Source organism: Loxodonta africana, chromosome 6, assembly GCF_030014295.1.
Source record: "Loxodonta africana isolate mLoxAfr1 chromosome 6, mLoxAfr1.hap2, whole genome shotgun sequence".
Classification (NCBI taxonomy): Eukaryota; Metazoa; Chordata; class Mammalia; order Proboscidea; family Elephantidae; genus Loxodonta; species Loxodonta africana.
This window is the reverse complement of record NC_087347.1, coordinates 45485347-45501943: the sequence shown is the minus strand read 5'-3', so window position 1 is coordinate 45501943 and position 16597 is coordinate 45485347. Positions and strand designations below refer to the sequence as shown.

Genomic DNA, 16597 nt, shown 5'->3' with positions numbered 1-16597 from the left:
TTCCTGCACTATTTTCCTTTGCATTAAAAAATGTAAGCCTCCTGGACTTTCTTCCCAGCTTTGCTGAGTTGGATTATCTATTTACCAGTTTCAACTTTTAAGTGAAAAAAAATTAGAAAGAGCTTTTGTTCCTCATTTTTAATTTTAACATTTGACAGTAGCTTGGCCCATGTCATATAAATAGTTCAATTATAACTTTTGATGGAAGTGGTTTAAAGCAGCTTGATCTTTGAACCCTTAAATTTGAAGAAACAAGTGAGGACTACAAAAGATTGAGGGATGACAGGGAACACAACAGAGAACCCCTGAGGGAGCAGGAGAGCAGTGGGATGCAGACCCCAAATCCTCATAAGACCAGACTTAATGGTCTGACTGAGACTAGAAGGACCCTGATGGTCATGGCCCCCAGACCTTCTGTTGGCCCAGGACAGGAACCATTCCCGAAGCCAACCCTTCAGACATGGATTGGACTGGACAATGGGTTGGAGAGGGATGCTGGTGAGGAGTGAGCTTCTTGGATCAGGTGGACACTTGAGACTATGTTGGCATCTCCTGCCTGGAGGGGAGATGAGAGGGTGGAGGGGGTTAGAAGCTGGCGAAATGGACACAAAAAGAGAGAGTGGAGGGAGAGAGCGGGCTGTCTCAACAGGGGGAGAATAATTGGGAGTGTGTAGCAAGGTGTATATGGGTTTTTGTGTGAGAGACTGACTTGATTTGTAAACTCTCACTTAAAGCACAATAAAAATTATCTAAAAAAAAAAAGATTGAGGGAAGAGGATATACTTATAGGATGTTGTGAGTTTTAAAGGCACATATTTATGAAGTCTTTAGTTGTGTGCATGGTAGAATCTCTCTTTGCCCCTTAACACAGGAAAAACCTGAGAAAGAATTAAAGTCTTAGAAGTTCTAATAGCATGTGAATAGCACTGTACTGACTTAAAAAGCCCTGGTGGCACAGTGGTTAAGAGGTTGGTTGCTGACCAAAAGTTTGACAGTTCAAATCCACCAGCTGCTCCTTGGAAATCCTATGGAGCAGTTCTACTCTGTCCTATAGGATTGCTCTGAGTTGGAATCAACTCAAGAGCATCAGGTTTCCTTTTGTTTTGGGTATTGATTTATAGCTTGGTTAGTCACAAAATAACTGCCTATTTAACGCTCACTTTTTATTAACCCCTGGCTTGAAGCACATTCCCCTTGGGAAACCAGTCTTCTTGTACTCTACAAGGAACAAAACAAGTCACTGGACTTGGCTCACACGTTGGGAAGAGAGAGGCTGGGTGCTGCCAAGGGCTTTCTGTTTGAAGCCCTGGTGGGTCAGCGGGTGGGCAGGCTCCGGCTGGTGCTGCGTCTGGGCGGGTCCTGGCTGGTGCGCCGCGTCTTGTTATGAGTATAAATAACCCGTGTCAGTTGGCTGCTGCAGCTTGGGGTTACCCGGGGACAATAGGCATCTAAGTGATTGCTCTATCTGCTCTTTTTAAAAAATTATTCTACCTTTGTGGAGGCACTTTTTCCTGGAATGATGCCTTCCCTTTCCAATCCTGATGAACTGATTTTTTTTGTGAACGGAAGAAAGGTAAGTTTATGATATGATTAATGTGTATTTTCCAATACCAGGGAGAAAAGCCAAGCTATTTTTTTTTTTTTACTATGATATTTTTTCTTATTTCTTTAACCTCTCTCTACTGTCTTTTTCAAGTGCTATATAGTGGTATGACTTGAACATGGGTGGTTCATTCAAGGTTTGGTGCAAAACGATTAAATTGCGGAGACCTTTACTTACTATTTATTTTTCTTTTGGAATCAGTAATATATTTTTATTTTTATTTGTTGTATTATAATGAGCGTGAATTCAGGACACAGACGTAAAAAACTGAGTAGCTTTAGTTGAGTTCATCAATGCTGTTTTAACAGAAGACATATACGACATTGAGGATGATAATAGCAAAGTCCTCTTAAATGATTAGTTTTGCCTCGATAAATTCTCTCAGGCTGATCAATTAACCTAGAGACTGAAGCATCTCTGGCTTGAGCAATGCAGTAAGTAAGCCATTTTCTTCATTGCAGATGTGGTTGTTGTTAGGTGCCCTTGAGTCAGTTGTGACTCATAGCGACTCTATGTACAACAGAACGAAACACTGCCCAGTCCTGGGCCATCCTCACAATCGCTACTATGTTTGAGCCCATTGTTGCAGCCACTGTGTCAGTTCATCTCAATGAGGGCCTCCCTCTTTTTCCCTGACCCTCTACCAAGCATGATATCCTTTTCCAGGGACTGGTCCCTCTTGATAACATGTCCAAATTGCAGATAACATGTGGCAATTCTTAATGCCTAGCCTGCCCCAGGAAACCCTGGTGGTGTAGTGGTTAAGTGCTACAGCTGCTACCCAAAATGTTGGCAGTTCCCATCCACTAGGCCCTCCTTGGAAACTCTATGGGGCAGTTCTACTCTGTCCTATAGGGTCACTATGAGTCAGAATTGTCTCAATGGCAAGGGGTTTGGTTTGGTTATTTTTTTTTTTTAGCCTATCCCAGTTGGAGCCCTGGTGGCACAGTGGTTTAAGCACTTCGCTGCGAACCAAAAGGTCAGTGGTTCGAATACACCAGACGCTCCATGAGAGAAAGATCTGGCAGTCTGCTTCCGTAAAATTACCGTCTTGGAAATCCTGTAAGGCAGTTCTAGTCTGTCCTACAGGGTCGCTATGAGTCAGAATCGACTCAATAGCAATGGGATTGAGGTTTTTTTTTTTTGTTTTAGATATACAGATGTATACCTAAAATATATACAGTGTGTGTGTATGTTTGCATGTGTTACGTGTGTGTTCATTTTTTACTTACACAAGTGGTATTATAGTATAAATCTCCTCTTATGTCTTTCTTTTTTGACTCAGCACTGTTTTTGAGATCTAGCCATGTAGCTTTTTGAGAACCTGGTTCATTACTGCTGAATAGATACTCTCCAGGGTGTGCACATTCCTCGTTGTACTTATCCAGTACCCTAGTGATGCACACATAAGATGCTTCCAGTTCCACCCTAGCCCAAGAAGTTCTCCAGTGAATATCCTACAATGTATCTTCTCACTGACACTGACAAGAGAACCTCTCAGGGAAATTGCCCCATACTTGATTTCATAGGTCCTGCCAGGTCGCTTTCCAGAATGATTGCACAAATTACACTTCTCACAACTCATTGCATGACGGGTTCCGTTTTCCTGCCAAAATATGATTTGCCAATACATGATACAATCAGACTTTCTAATTCTCATTAATCTAATGGGTGTGAAGTGGCATCTCATTGTTCCATTTGAGTCTCTCTGGTTACTACTATGGTTCCTTATGTTTCATATACTTACGAAAAGGGGGTTTATTTCCTCAGTGTATAAATTACAGGAAGAACCAGGGATATACCAATACAATTTTGTGCATACAGCTAATGGTATGACCAGTATTTTTTTTAGTCATGCTTTAAATGAAAGTTTACAATTCAAGTCAGTGTCTCATACAAAAACTTATACATATATTGTTATGTGACCCTAGTTGCTCTCCCTACAATGCGACAGCACACTCCCTCTCTCCACCCTGTATTTCTTGTGTGCATTCAACCAGTTCCTGTTCCCCTCTCCCTTCTCATCTCGCCTCCAGACAGGAGCTGCCCACATAGTCTCATGTGTCTACTTGAGCCAAGAAGCTCACTCCTCACCAGTATCATTTTATGTCTTATAGTCCAATATAATCTTTGTCTGAAGAGTTGGCTTCAAGAATATGACCAGTATTTCTTATATGATTACTGAAATATTTATTTTAAATTTCTTGGAAAATATCAAATACTATATATTCGACATACCAGAATTGCATTTGGCAGCCTTTAATTAATTTCCCAAAGTCTAATTTTGCCTTTCTCCTTCTTCACTTGGAACCTTGATTCTCTAACGCCATACTTATGTTCTTTGGGCATGAGGTAATGTCATGATTGAAGGGGAAATTAAATCAAATATTTCACTGGTGGGCTTGCTAAAATAGAGAATGTTTACTATTTACTTAAATGCCATATCAGACATATTGATGTCTTTAGCACAGAATAGTGTCATCAAGTCATGTCCTCCCAATATGGGGTAGACAGCAGGAAGATCTAGTTGTCCTGCCTTGTCCACCAACATCCCCTAGCCCCCATCTCTTTCGCACCTTTGGAAATAATTGGCTTGAATCTGGCAGAGCTGAGATTCAAGCCCCTTCTGCTTTGCCTTCACATGTTGGCACCTCCATGGGAAGAAAACAGGAGTGACTCCCTTATGGCATACTGAATTAGTGGCAAAGGTAGAGAAGCAAAACCCTTATTTTAAGAAATCTCTGGCTAATCTTTTTCTTATGACTTTCCATGGTCATGAGTTTATCTGAATTAGTTTTGGAATCTATGTATCTGTTTTGCCATATGAGTCCTTTCCTGGTAAGTCTGGGGAAGAACAATCCAGAATTTACAATTATCACGTGTATTGAAAAATTCAGACACTGAAACAATGCTCCATAATTCCTTCAGAATTCTGATTCCAAGTGTTGGAAAGGTTTTCTGTGTTATTTTTCCCCCTGTGAAGCTACCACCAATCAAAAACATATTCCCAAAACAATGGATAGAATTGCCACACCGTGTTGCTATAATCCTCCTAAAATCTCTTCTCTCATTTTGCATTGTAGGTAATAGAGCTGAACGCTGACCCTGAAGTAAATCTACTGTTCTACCTGAGGAAAGTCCGTATCCTTATCTTTTCTTGCGATTGGTCCAGATTGGGTGGTAAAGAGTAAACATGCTGAAGACTTCCCAAGGAAGTCACTCTGTGTTTGCTTTAAGTAAATGGTCTTCTGTTAGATTTGTACAGTCTAACTGGATTTCAGAGAATGCTTCTAAAAGTGATAGCTTTTTTCCTTTATTATTATTTTTTTTTCCTGAGCAAAATCAAAAGAATCATCCAGCGAACCAGAAGTGTGTTAATTTTGGAAATAACTTTGTGACTTTTAGTCACCCTGATGACGATATCAAGAGTGTTAATGTAAAAACGTCTTGCCAACTTTTGTCCAGCAAAAGTTCAGGAATGCCCGTCACTGACACTAGTTTTCCACAATAGCATCCTTATGAGAGAAAACAAAGTTTTATAAATATATTTCAACATTCCAGAGTATAGCTAATGTGTTCGCAACTCTCCACCTCTGATCTTGGCCTTTGTTCTCTCCCTAGTCCTCCAAGACTTTCAACGGTCTTCAATAAATATTTATTCAAAAAGAATTTATTGAGGGTAGGTGTGACTATAAAGGGGTAAAGACTATAACGAGGGAGTGGTTGCGGTGATGTTTACATGAATATACGTGGGATAAAATTGTATGGAACGATACACAAACGCAAATGAAGGCATGTGAAAATGGTGAAATCTGAGTAAGGTCTATAGTCTAAGCCAGTAGCCATGGAGCCTATTACAATTAATGGCAACCCCATGTGTGTCAGAGTAGAACTGTGCTCCATAGGGTTTTTGATGGGTGATTTTTCTAAAGTAGATCAGCAGGGCTTTCTTCCCGGGTGTCTCTGGATAGACTTAAACCTCCAATCTTTGGTTTAGCAGCCGTGGTAGTTAACTGTTTTTACCATGCAGTAACAGTATTGTACCAATGTCAATTTTTTTGTTTTGAGTGGGATGTCACCATTGGAGAAAGCTGAGCCAAGCAGGGTAAAAGGTACGTGATAGTCTTTATACTATTTTTGCAACTCCCTATGAGTCTGTAATTATTATTATAATCTGTAAAAGGATCATTTAAAATATGTACTTATTGAACACCTACCTGTCAGGCACTGTGCTGGGTTCTAGAGATCCAGTGGTGAACAAGACAATCCTATCCCCTCTCTCTCCTCACTTCTTTTTTTTTTTTACCTCCCAACAGAAATACCTAAAAAGACTGCTGCATTTCTCCCTGCTCTTTCCTTGCCAAATGTATTTAATAGCCTGTATCTGATGCTTCATTTTCTCTCCAGATTCTACCTCTCACTATTTTACCCCTCGCCATCTAGTTTTCTACCCCATTATTTGACTCTGTTTATCAATTTTGCCTCCTAAAGTCTCTATTCTATGCACTGGGATTATAGCTGTAAAACAGATCAGCCAAATCCCCCTCATTGATACTACCGTATCCCCCATTCATCCAGCTTCAAATTCTCACTATTAGTCAGCTAATCCTGTCACTTCCCTTTTCTAAACCCACAAGACACTTTACCATGTTTTCTCTAGGTAGGATATTGATCTATATTAAGTTCTAGGGAAAAATCCACTGACTCCCAAATAAGCATGTCTGAAACCAGCCTATGCAAAACCACCCCGGCTTCCCATTTTCCTCAGATGCCCCCTGTGTATATGAGCCCTGGTGGTGCAGGGGTTAAGAGCTCAGCTGCTAACCAAAAGTTCAGCAGTTCAAATCCACTAGCTGCTCCTTGGAAACCCTATGGGCCAGTTCTGCCCTATAGGGTCACTATGAGTTGAAATCAATAACAAGGTTTTTTTTTTTTTTTTTTAAATATCATAAATAAGGAGCCCTGGTGACATAACACTTAAGCGCTTGGCTGCTAACCAAAAGGTTGGTGGTTCGAACCCACCCTGTGGCACTGCAGGAAAAAGATCTGGTGATCTTCCCTTTTAAATATTACACAGTAGAGAACCCTATGGGGCAGTTCTACTCTGTCACATGGGTTCCTATGAGTTGAAATCAGCTTGATTTTACGGTACCTAACAACAACAACAACAATGTCATAAATAAGTAGTTCTGGGTACATCAGACTTGCCTGAGACTTCCAGACCCCAACCTTTGGTTACAGTGTCAAAAGTCTGGGGTGGGCCCACCTGTTCCTCAAGTGGATGATTCTGATGAATAGCCAACCAAGAAGTGAATATTTGTGGAGAACCACAGATTTTCTGCCAAAGTTGTCACCCCAAACGACCACAGCAGCACTGACCTACTTCACTTTCACAGATTCCCATGGCCCCTTCAAAAGCCCTGTACCTAAATTTATATTCATAGTTTTATATTTTTTTCCTTAAAGTGGGTCTCCAATATTATAAAAAACTTCAGACTGTCACAAAACCCCAATTTGCTGCTGACTTGGGGCCTGACTTATATGTCATCCCCAGAGTAGGACATAGTCACACAAAGAGCAAAGTTTGTTTTAGAGGCACTCTCACCTGCCTTCCTCCATTCCACTCTTTCCCTTCCCTAGGTCATGGGACCCTTCAGAAGCCCACAGCCTTCCACTGAGTCACCCAACTCATCCCGATGGCCCTGCCTAGGCCTGCCAGGGCATGATCACGTATCACTTCTCCCTCACCACCTCTAAGCCTGGTTTTAAGCAATCTGGTCTGCAGAACCAGATAATGCACAACAAACAACAAATGGGTGTCCGCCACTTGAGGCAAGGAGGGTGCAGCATTTTAGAGTGGCTTAAATTAATCCCCATGAGATCCTGGTTCAAGTACAAAACTGGTGAAATAGGATGTCTCAGAAGCAACACTAAATGCTTGCCCTTGCTTTCCTGCGCCCTTCACATGCCCTTTGCTGCAGCCCTGAACCCTTCTTGAAGTTCTCAAAACAATGCATACTTCATTCCGTCAACAAAATTATATCAAGCACCCAGGACTTGAGAAGTAAGCTACACAGACATAGCCTCTACCCTCAGTCTAGTTAGGGAGACAGCCAGTGAACGGGGACATACAGCTAGTGTGATGAGTGCCATGTTGTTGGGACCCAAGGGAAGGGCATTCAAAAGACTAGGGTTGAGTAGGAGCTTGCCTGGCAAATGGAGGCCTTTCGGGCAAGGGTGTTCCAATCTGCAGTACAGGAGGCCAGCAGCAAATAGTTCGGAGGAACTGAAGGAAATTTCATCTGATGGAGGTAAAAGGTTGGGGGCGGGAATGGGAGGATGAGGCAAGAGATGAAGGAGGAGAAAAGATCCTTGAGGCAAAGGAGCAGGTCTAACCCCAACATCATATCCCCAAGACTTTGTATCCTGCCTGGCACAGAGGGGACAGAATAACTCACTCATTGGGGAATGACCAGATTCCCATGTAAATTCTGGGTTCAACTGCACACATTGGCTGTCCCATTTAGTCTCAGAATAACTTCTTCTGACTATACTGTAGGGCTGTGTATCTTGGAGTCACTGAGAAATGTCATGAACCAAAAATGTCAATGTCATGAACCAAAAAAAACCGAACAAATTTCTGATGTACTGTTCGTATTTGACCCAAGTAGGGTTGCCAAATTTAGCAAATAAAAGTACAGTACACCCAGTTAGATCTGAATTTGAATGCATAGGACTTATTATACTAAAAAATTATTCATTTTTTATCTGAAATCCAAATTTAACTGGGCATACTATATTTTGTTTGGCAACGCTACCTAATGGTGAGCTTTTGCATGTGTCTACAGATAATGGAAATAACTGTTTTAGTAGGGCGCTTCCGGTAGGGGGCGAGGGGATCAAACTAGTTGTTCAGTGTCCAGACAAAACAGCTGGTCAAATTAATTTTTCACTTTTCATTCAGGGACAATGCTAAAACATGTATCACAGAGCTGTTTTAAAGTCTGACTAAGTGAAAAATGGCCTTCATTTTTGAGTCAGACAGCACCCAGATTCCTTCACTTGGAAATTTTAGGACACCAAAGGCCTTTTATGTCCTATCAAATGGAGCACTTTAACTAAGGGAATATTGCTGATTCAGTGGTAGAATTTCGCCTTCCATTCGGGAGACCCATTTTGGTTCCCAGCCAATGCACCTGATGGGAAGCCACCATCCGTCTGTCAGTAGTGGTTTGTGTGTTGCTATGATGCTGTACAGGTTTCAGCAGAGCTAGGGTAGGCCCACCTGTTCCTCAATTGAGTGATGCTGATGAATAGTTAACCAAAGAATGAATATTTATGGAGAGCCACAGACTTTCTGCCAAAGTTGCCACCCTGCACAACCATAGCAGTGCTAACGTACTTCAACTTTACTGATTCCCATGGCCCCTTCCAGACTAAGACAGACTAGGAAGAAAGGCCTGGTGATCAGCTACTGAAAATCAGCCATTGAAAACCTTATGGGTAACAGTAGTCCAATCTTCAACCAATCATGAGGATAGCACAGGACTGGGCAGTGTTCCATTCTGTTGTGCACAGGCTTGTCATCAGTCTGAGGCCAACTCAACGGCAGCTAACAACAACTAAGGCATTACCCACATGTCTTTCAGCCCTCTGACTGAAGGTGGAGAACTTGACTTGCCAGAGCAGTCTTGAGCCCTAGGATGGCATAGCTGTGTACAGCCCCCCGGGCCTCTGCAGAGAATTTCCCAGCTCTTTACTGGGAACCAGGAGTGTCCCGCCCTTATATTGCTTCTCCATGCCTGCGATTTTCAGGATGAAAATTTGTTTTAACCTCCACCCAAGCCAGTTCTGACCCAAGCCATGAAATCTCTTCTGAATGTCACCGAGGTAAGGTCCCAAGCAAATTCCAGTAGGTTCTTACAGAACCTCAGACAGGGCGGTTACGTATATTGTTTATTCTCTGTTTGTGAAAATACACAAACTTCGTACAGGGAAAGGGTGGTGTGCAGTGACTGCTGACATTCTTGGTTCAGGAATCAAGGTTATTAAATTAATATTCTCTAATCCCATAAAATGATAAAACCATTGCATTGATAAGCCTCATAGGGGAATTTTTGCTAAGTTGTACGCATTCACCATCTCTACAGCAATCACATTACGTAGCTCCAGAATCTATTATCCACAGCTCTGAAATTCAACAGGCCTTTTCTTAACTCATTTGGATACAATAGTTGACCTAGCTGTTGTGAGATTCTTTGTAGTCTTCAAGTATCCCACTTTGTATGACTATTCATATGGCTCACTGGAGAAATACTAGTGTTTGATCACAAGCTGCTACCCTACCCGAGACCCCATTGCGAGTCTTACATAAAATCTGAAAATTTTTGAATTTGGAACTGCATCTAGCCCTCAGGGTTTCAGATAAGGGAATGTGGGCTATAGGGATTTCTTCTTACATTATGCTTATTTTTAAGCAAAAAACTGAAGAATCAAGAAATCTTGGCAGGCTTGGTATAAATCACATAAATTCGTTACTGGTTATTAGTATCAAAGAGAGAAAAATACAAAAGTAAAAGCAGCCTGGGCCTCTCTTTTCCTTGACTCCCTCCCTTCAAGTCCATCTCTCAGGCACTAAATATGCTTGTGGAGGGGGAGGCTGCGGCGCCTGCACAGTGATGGTGTCAAGATACAACCCCAAGACCAAGAAGATCCAGTATCCTTTGTGTTGGCGTGTGCCCCTGCCCTGGGCACATCTGAGGAGGGTGTGGCCTCTAGCAATTTTCTTACCAATATGTGCTCCTTCCCTCCTCTCTCCAGGTATCTGTCACTGACACTGCCTCCTGGCCTGCTCTCCCTGCAGCTTCCCAAACTCCAGATCTTTCCCACAGACTTTCTTCCCATCTGAATAGATCTGTCCTATGTGTCAGTCTCTCAGGGCTCTGCTCTCTATTTCTGCATGTTTTCTTTGCTTTTGAGTAGGAGAGTTCAGGACGTGAATGTCTTTAAAGTAAAGAAGTGAAGATAGTCCTGGGAGAATATTTAGGTCTTCCATAGACCCTAAGATGAATTATTTGCTTGGCAGGGCTAAATGAGACCTCAAATCATAGTATATGTTTTGTTTACCTATGGGATGAGCCAGCATCAACTTCACCTAAAAATGTGAATTTGCTCCCTGATTGAAGGTGTCAGTGAAGGAGGAGGAGTCTGGGATGACTCCCAAGTTTTTGTCTTGGGTGCTTGGATGAATGGTGGTACAGTTCACAAATTAGGGAACTTGGATGAGGATCAGAGAAGGGGAAAGTAATAAGTTTAGCCTTGGGCACACTGCATTAGGGGCAACTGTGAGACATCTAAGAGTAATTGTCCAACAGGCATTTTGATCCATAGGTCTGTCACTTAGAGGAGCGGTCTCATCTGGAGTTAAAATTTATTGAAAGTTATCAACATAGACATTAAAAACAATATCAATAAAAGTAACTAACATTTATTGAATGCTTATTGTGTGCCAGGCACTGTTCAAAAGAGCTTAGATATATTTTTTTTATTTAGTCTTCAAAACAAATTTGAGATAGGCATTACTATCACTCCCATTTAGAAGAAGAGGAACCTGAGGCAACCAGAGTTAAGTAACATGCTCAGGTCTTATGGGCCAGTCAATGGCAAAACAAGGATTTCAGCTCAGGTAGTCTGGAAGGTAGCAGGAACTATAGGAGAGCTGGTAAGTATAGGATGCTATAGAACAACAATAGAAAGGGAAATGGGCAAAGAAAGAAGCACCCATAAAACTGACCAACAGGGTGTAGCCAGAATAGAAGGAGGGACACCAGAGAGCAGAAATTCCAGGAAGGTAGAAGCGGTCAATAGTATGAAACACCAGGGAGTGACCCAGTGCCATTAGATTGCTCCCAGAGCAATGTCAGCAGAGTGATGGGCTGGAAGGGAAGATACAGCAGTATAAGAGTAGTGGGAAGGGGGGTAAGTGCAGGCAGCAAGTTGTGGCCAGCTCTTTGAAAAGACTTGACTCTTAAGGGAAAAAAAAGATGGGCCAGTATTAGTCATCTAGTGCTACCATAACAGAAATACCACAAGTGGATGGCTTTAACAAAGAGAAATTTATTTTATCACAGTCTAGTAGGTTACAAGTCCAAATTCAGGGCATCGGCTCCAGGGGGGAAGACTTTCTGTCTCTGTCGGCTCTGGAGGGAAGCCCTTGTCTTCAATCTTCCCTTGGTCCAGGAGCTTCTCAGGTGCAGGGACCCCGTGTCCAAAGGACGCGTTCTGCTCCTGGTGCCACTTTCTTGGTGCTGTGAGGTCCCCAACTCTCTGCTTGCTTCTCTTTCCTTTTATCTCTTGAGATAAAAGGTGGTGCAGGCCCCACCCCAAGGAAACTCCCTTTACATTGCATCAGGGAGGTGACCTGAGTAAGGGTGGCGTTACAATCCCACCCTTATCCTCTCAACATAAAATTACAATCACAAAATGGAAGACAATAGCACAATACTGGGAATCATGGCCTAACCAAGTTGATACACACATTTTTTGAGGGACATAATTCAATCCATGACAGCCAGTAACTGGAGAGAGACATGGATTTGAGGTTTTTGTTTTGTTTTGTTCTTTTTAGCACAGCAAACACTGAAACTTATTTCTTGGCTAAAAGAAATGAGGCCCTAGAGCGGAAAAGGTTAGGAGGACAACTGATGATGGGGCAAGCCTCTGGGGAGACAAGAGTAGATGAGACCCAAAGCGCAGGAGCGGAGGAGGAAAAATTCCTCATGGAATGGAGATGAGCTGATTGTAGCCGTAGATGAGTTATGGCAGACTGAGGAGCTGAGGGAGTCTGTGTCTCTATGTCCTGGATGAGGCACAAGGTTAAGACTGAGAAGAACCATGAGCACTACAAGAGTGATACATGAGACCAAACGAGCAGCTCCTGTCCAAAAGCAGGATGAGAAGGCAGGAAGGGAAGGGAATTGGTCAAAGGGACACAGGGAACCTGGGGAAGAAAGGGACAGTGTGCTGTCACATTGTAGGAATTGAAACTAATGTCACAAAACTATATGCTTATAAATTTTTGTATGAGAAATTAACTTGAGCTGTAAAGGTTCACCTAAAGCACAACTAAAAAAAAAAGAGGCACTGAGAGCAAAAGGAGAGGGAGATAAGATCAAGAGGAAGCAAACCTCAGTGGGGAGGGAATTGGAGGACACGAAAACCAAAAATTTATCAGTTGCGCAGTGACTTTGCTCTGTTCAGCGAGCACTCTCCCAGGTCCCCTAGATAGTCAGCTGGGTGGCTTCCAAACAGGTGATTCGAAGGGCTGGTGAAACCAAAAGCAGCACTCTATATCTTCTTCGGAAGGACAGCATTTATATTTTCAGCCTGGGTAGAAGAAAGGACACATTCCCTGTGAGTAGGACAAATTCCCATTCCCGAAAAGAGAATGGGACTCAGCCTGGAAGGGAATAAAGAGGCTAGATTTGACTAATGAGGTCTGGACCCCGTTCCCAAGCAGTGAGATGAGAATCTGGTGCTGACCACATCTGCTTTGTCACTAAGATTGACACTAGTATGGGAGAGATGGTCAGGACAACGGCTCAAACTTGGTTGTACATTGGAATCATCTGGGGACCTTTAAAAAAAAATAACTGATACCACCCCAAAGATTGATCCCATTCCAGAGATTGATCCCACCTCCAGAGGTTAGGAGGACAATTGATGATGGGACATCAATTTAAGTTTTAAGTGGGCTAGGGTACAACCAGAGTGTCTGTATTTTGAAAAGCTCCCCACAGGGCTAAAATATTCCATGGAGATTTCCTTAAGATGAGTAAAGGGCTTTCTTTCCTTTAAAATGGTGGGGAAAAAATGAGAATGATGGTCTCTTGGGGGTCCTATACAAATGGCTTCATTATTCTCTGTTGTCCATTTCTCTCTACTATTCTGTACCAGCCAAATGTAAGTCCTTTCTTGGATATATCCAGAAATGTACGGGTCTATATCTAATCTGTTCTGTATTCTCATGGAGATGCAGCCTTATGACTATCCTGGACTATAAATGACTCCCCAGATTATGTTACCCACTTCCCTCGATTCCAATGTGTTCTCTTTACATAACTGCATCACAGCCATTATCCAGCTACAGCTTGCCTGGTGCCCATCTGCTCTCTGCATGGGGCCGCTGTCACCACAGTAGAAGGTGTCGGAAGCATCAAAACCAGGATTCACCCTGTGCAAGTAAGGGCACAATATGATCGGGGACAGATGTTGGTTTGGGCATCCCATAGATTCTAATGTGCTCCAATTAGGTAACCAACTTTGAAATCCTTTGTGCTTTTCACTTCTCATTTTGTGAGATTTGGTGCTTCAGAGACTGGGATTTTTCAGAGATTGGTGCAAAGCCAAGATTTTAATACATCTTAAACCCAAGAAACCTTCTCAGTCCCATCCTTGCCCTAAACTAAACTAACAGGATAGTTCAGTCTGACAAGAGATAGGAAACCAGAATCTTAGAGAAGATACAAGTTGTCTAACACATTTCAAAACCATTAACTTTGATAGAGAGCTTAATTATGTGTATAAATACTCCCAAAATGTCTGACAAGGCTATACCAGGCTAAGATAAAGCACAATTAAAATGGTAAAGAGTTTACTAAAGTGTAGAGGACTCTTTTTTTTTTTAATGGCAATGTTATTTTTATAAGTAGAATGGGAACTTCTGCAAGGGTTAAATTTTAAAAGCAGTGTGTAAAGAGAAAATTTTAAATACCCTTATATTTTCCCTTGAAATTCCCTTTCTTGGAAGGCTGTGGTTTGAACATAGAAGTTAAGAGCCTCCTTTCATAATGTATTACCATTGATGGGCACTTGCTTATACAGCATGTCTTTCAGCCATAAATTTAATGACTTCAGTCTTAGTAAGACCTTAACCACACTTGGCTCATTACCTTAACAGTATGGAAGCACCTGAAGCCCTAGCTTATCAGATTTCCCTCTCTAAAATCTCATTGGTACAGATGCCAAATTCACTCAGTAATGCTGGCTTGAGAGACCTGATTGCTAAATTTTCAGGAATTTTGAAAGCCACTTTTTAAGCACAGCCATTTTTAAAAATTAAATGACATAAACTTACAATTAGGTAAGGTATATTAAGCATAAGGGTAATAAATATCCTCCCCAACTATTTTACTACTGTCTATGACTCGATGGCGCTGGGTTTCTGGGGTTTTATGCTCTTCAGGTTGTTTACATGGTGGAAATACCATATGTTATTTCCCAGCTCCACATTCAGGGACATCACATGGATAGCTTGGTATCCAATTAGCAGAAGCTACACATCAGGGCTCCCCAACCCCCCTGCCCCGAGAGCCAGTTGTTAAACATTTACCAGCACGTTTGCAGTCATTTTATGTGCCACATCCGAGACAACTTGCCATCTAGCAATAAACCCAACACAGCCATATTCTCCTCTAGCGTTAGAACAGATGTCTGCCCCTTCAGTTGAGTCACAGATGAAATATCTGGCTTTCGTTTTAGGTGCTATGTTATCTGAAAATTTTTATCTAAAAACTTTTGAATCACACTCAAGCCAGTCAGATGAGCACCCGCAGGGCTGATACACACAGAGGGACACAGAGACTCATGTCTCCCATCTGTATCTTCATGGCATGGGGTCTTCATATAGAGTAGACAGAGTAAGTTGTCATTTCTCACTCTCTTATTATTGTTGTTTGTTGTTGTATTTGAGCACATAAAGTTGAATATGCATAAAATAAATATGTAAATGCACACTATAAATATAGCACTTTACAATTTTCAAAGGTCTCACGTAGATTATGTGTCATTTAGTCCATCAAAAATCCCATAATGTAGATGGAGAAGAGGGTGAAAATGAACTGCATTGGAAGATTACTTACTCTGTGCCAGAGGCTATGCTAAATAATTTGCATACATCTGTTCACTTAATTGCAGCCATCCTGTAGATACCATGATTAGCCCAACTTTACAGATGAAGAGTCGAGAAAACTGTTCAAGGTCTCACAGTTAATGAGTTCCAAAGCCCTTTGGTTATTCTTCAAAACTATGCTTCCTGTTCAACAGATAGAGAGTAAAGTGGCTTAATTAAAACCTGGTACTATCTTTTTCTTGAGGGCACAAGAATATACATATAATTTCAAGAAATAAAAATATTTTTCTTCTAGGGTGACATTTATTACCCTGCAGATATTTCTGGCAAGCTAAATAAGCTTCCCTACTTGCTGGTGTCCAGTGTAGGGAAACAAGAGGTTAAGAGTATAATTCATGTACCATTTTCTGCCAGGAAAGACTTGCCAAATGTCATGGTACACAGTGCGGATTCTGCAGCCCGGGGATGGTGATGTCCATCTACACACTGCTAAGGAACCACCCAGAGCCAACCCCTGATCAAATAACTGAAGCTCTTGGAGGTGAGCCTTCTCAGCTGGGTACAGGGTGGAAAGAGCTCAGGAAACTAGGGGGAAGGTTCCAGCCCATGGAGAAAAGTTGTGGCACAGCTTTTGGGTTCAAGAAAACTGACCAATATGGAGGCCTCCTTGGTACCTATCTTGGTCCAAGTCCTTTTGATGAAAGGCCATCTTCATTTTGGCAGCAGTGATGCCAGGAATTGTAGCAATATTTGTCTCATTACAAACCTTTCTATCTTAATGGAGCCCTTTATAACACTGCAAAGATATTCAAATGGGCCATTCCTAACACTTTTAATAAAATCTTTTCCAAATGAGGAAATTTGGGCAACGTGGAAAAATGGGACTTCCCCCTTTTATTTTCTCTTAGAATCATCCATTAATTTTACATACCAAAATTAATTTTGAAAAGACAAAGACTTTAAGATACTTTTTTATAATTTGGTTGGTCATAGCAATTAATTATCACAAACTTAGGGAGCAATTTAACCTCCTCTGACAAAAGAGCTATCAAATTTAAGTGAACAAACACAATTTTCTACCAAAA

The 16597-nt window shown here is 41.7% G+C and overlaps 1 protein-coding gene across 2 annotated transcripts in view; it reads left to right on the top strand.

Annotated features, from left to right (window-relative positions):
- The first annotated feature begins 1460 nt into the window (after positions 1–1460).
- The window catches only part of LOC100665288 (aldehyde oxidase 4-like), a 66297-nt gene continuing 51160 nt past the window's right edge, over positions 1461–16597 (top strand). The window contains exons 1-5 of one of the 2 annotated variants that reach the window (XM_003405941.3): positions 1461–1573; positions 4687–4744; positions 10223–10319; positions 13735–13843; positions 15927–16053. In XM_003405941.3, coding sequence (XP_003405989.3) covers positions 1517–1573; positions 4687–4744; positions 10223–10319; positions 13735–13843; positions 15927–16053 — 448 coding nt within the window. In that variant the 5' untranslated portion in view covers positions 1461–1516. 2 annotated transcript variants of the gene reach the window in all.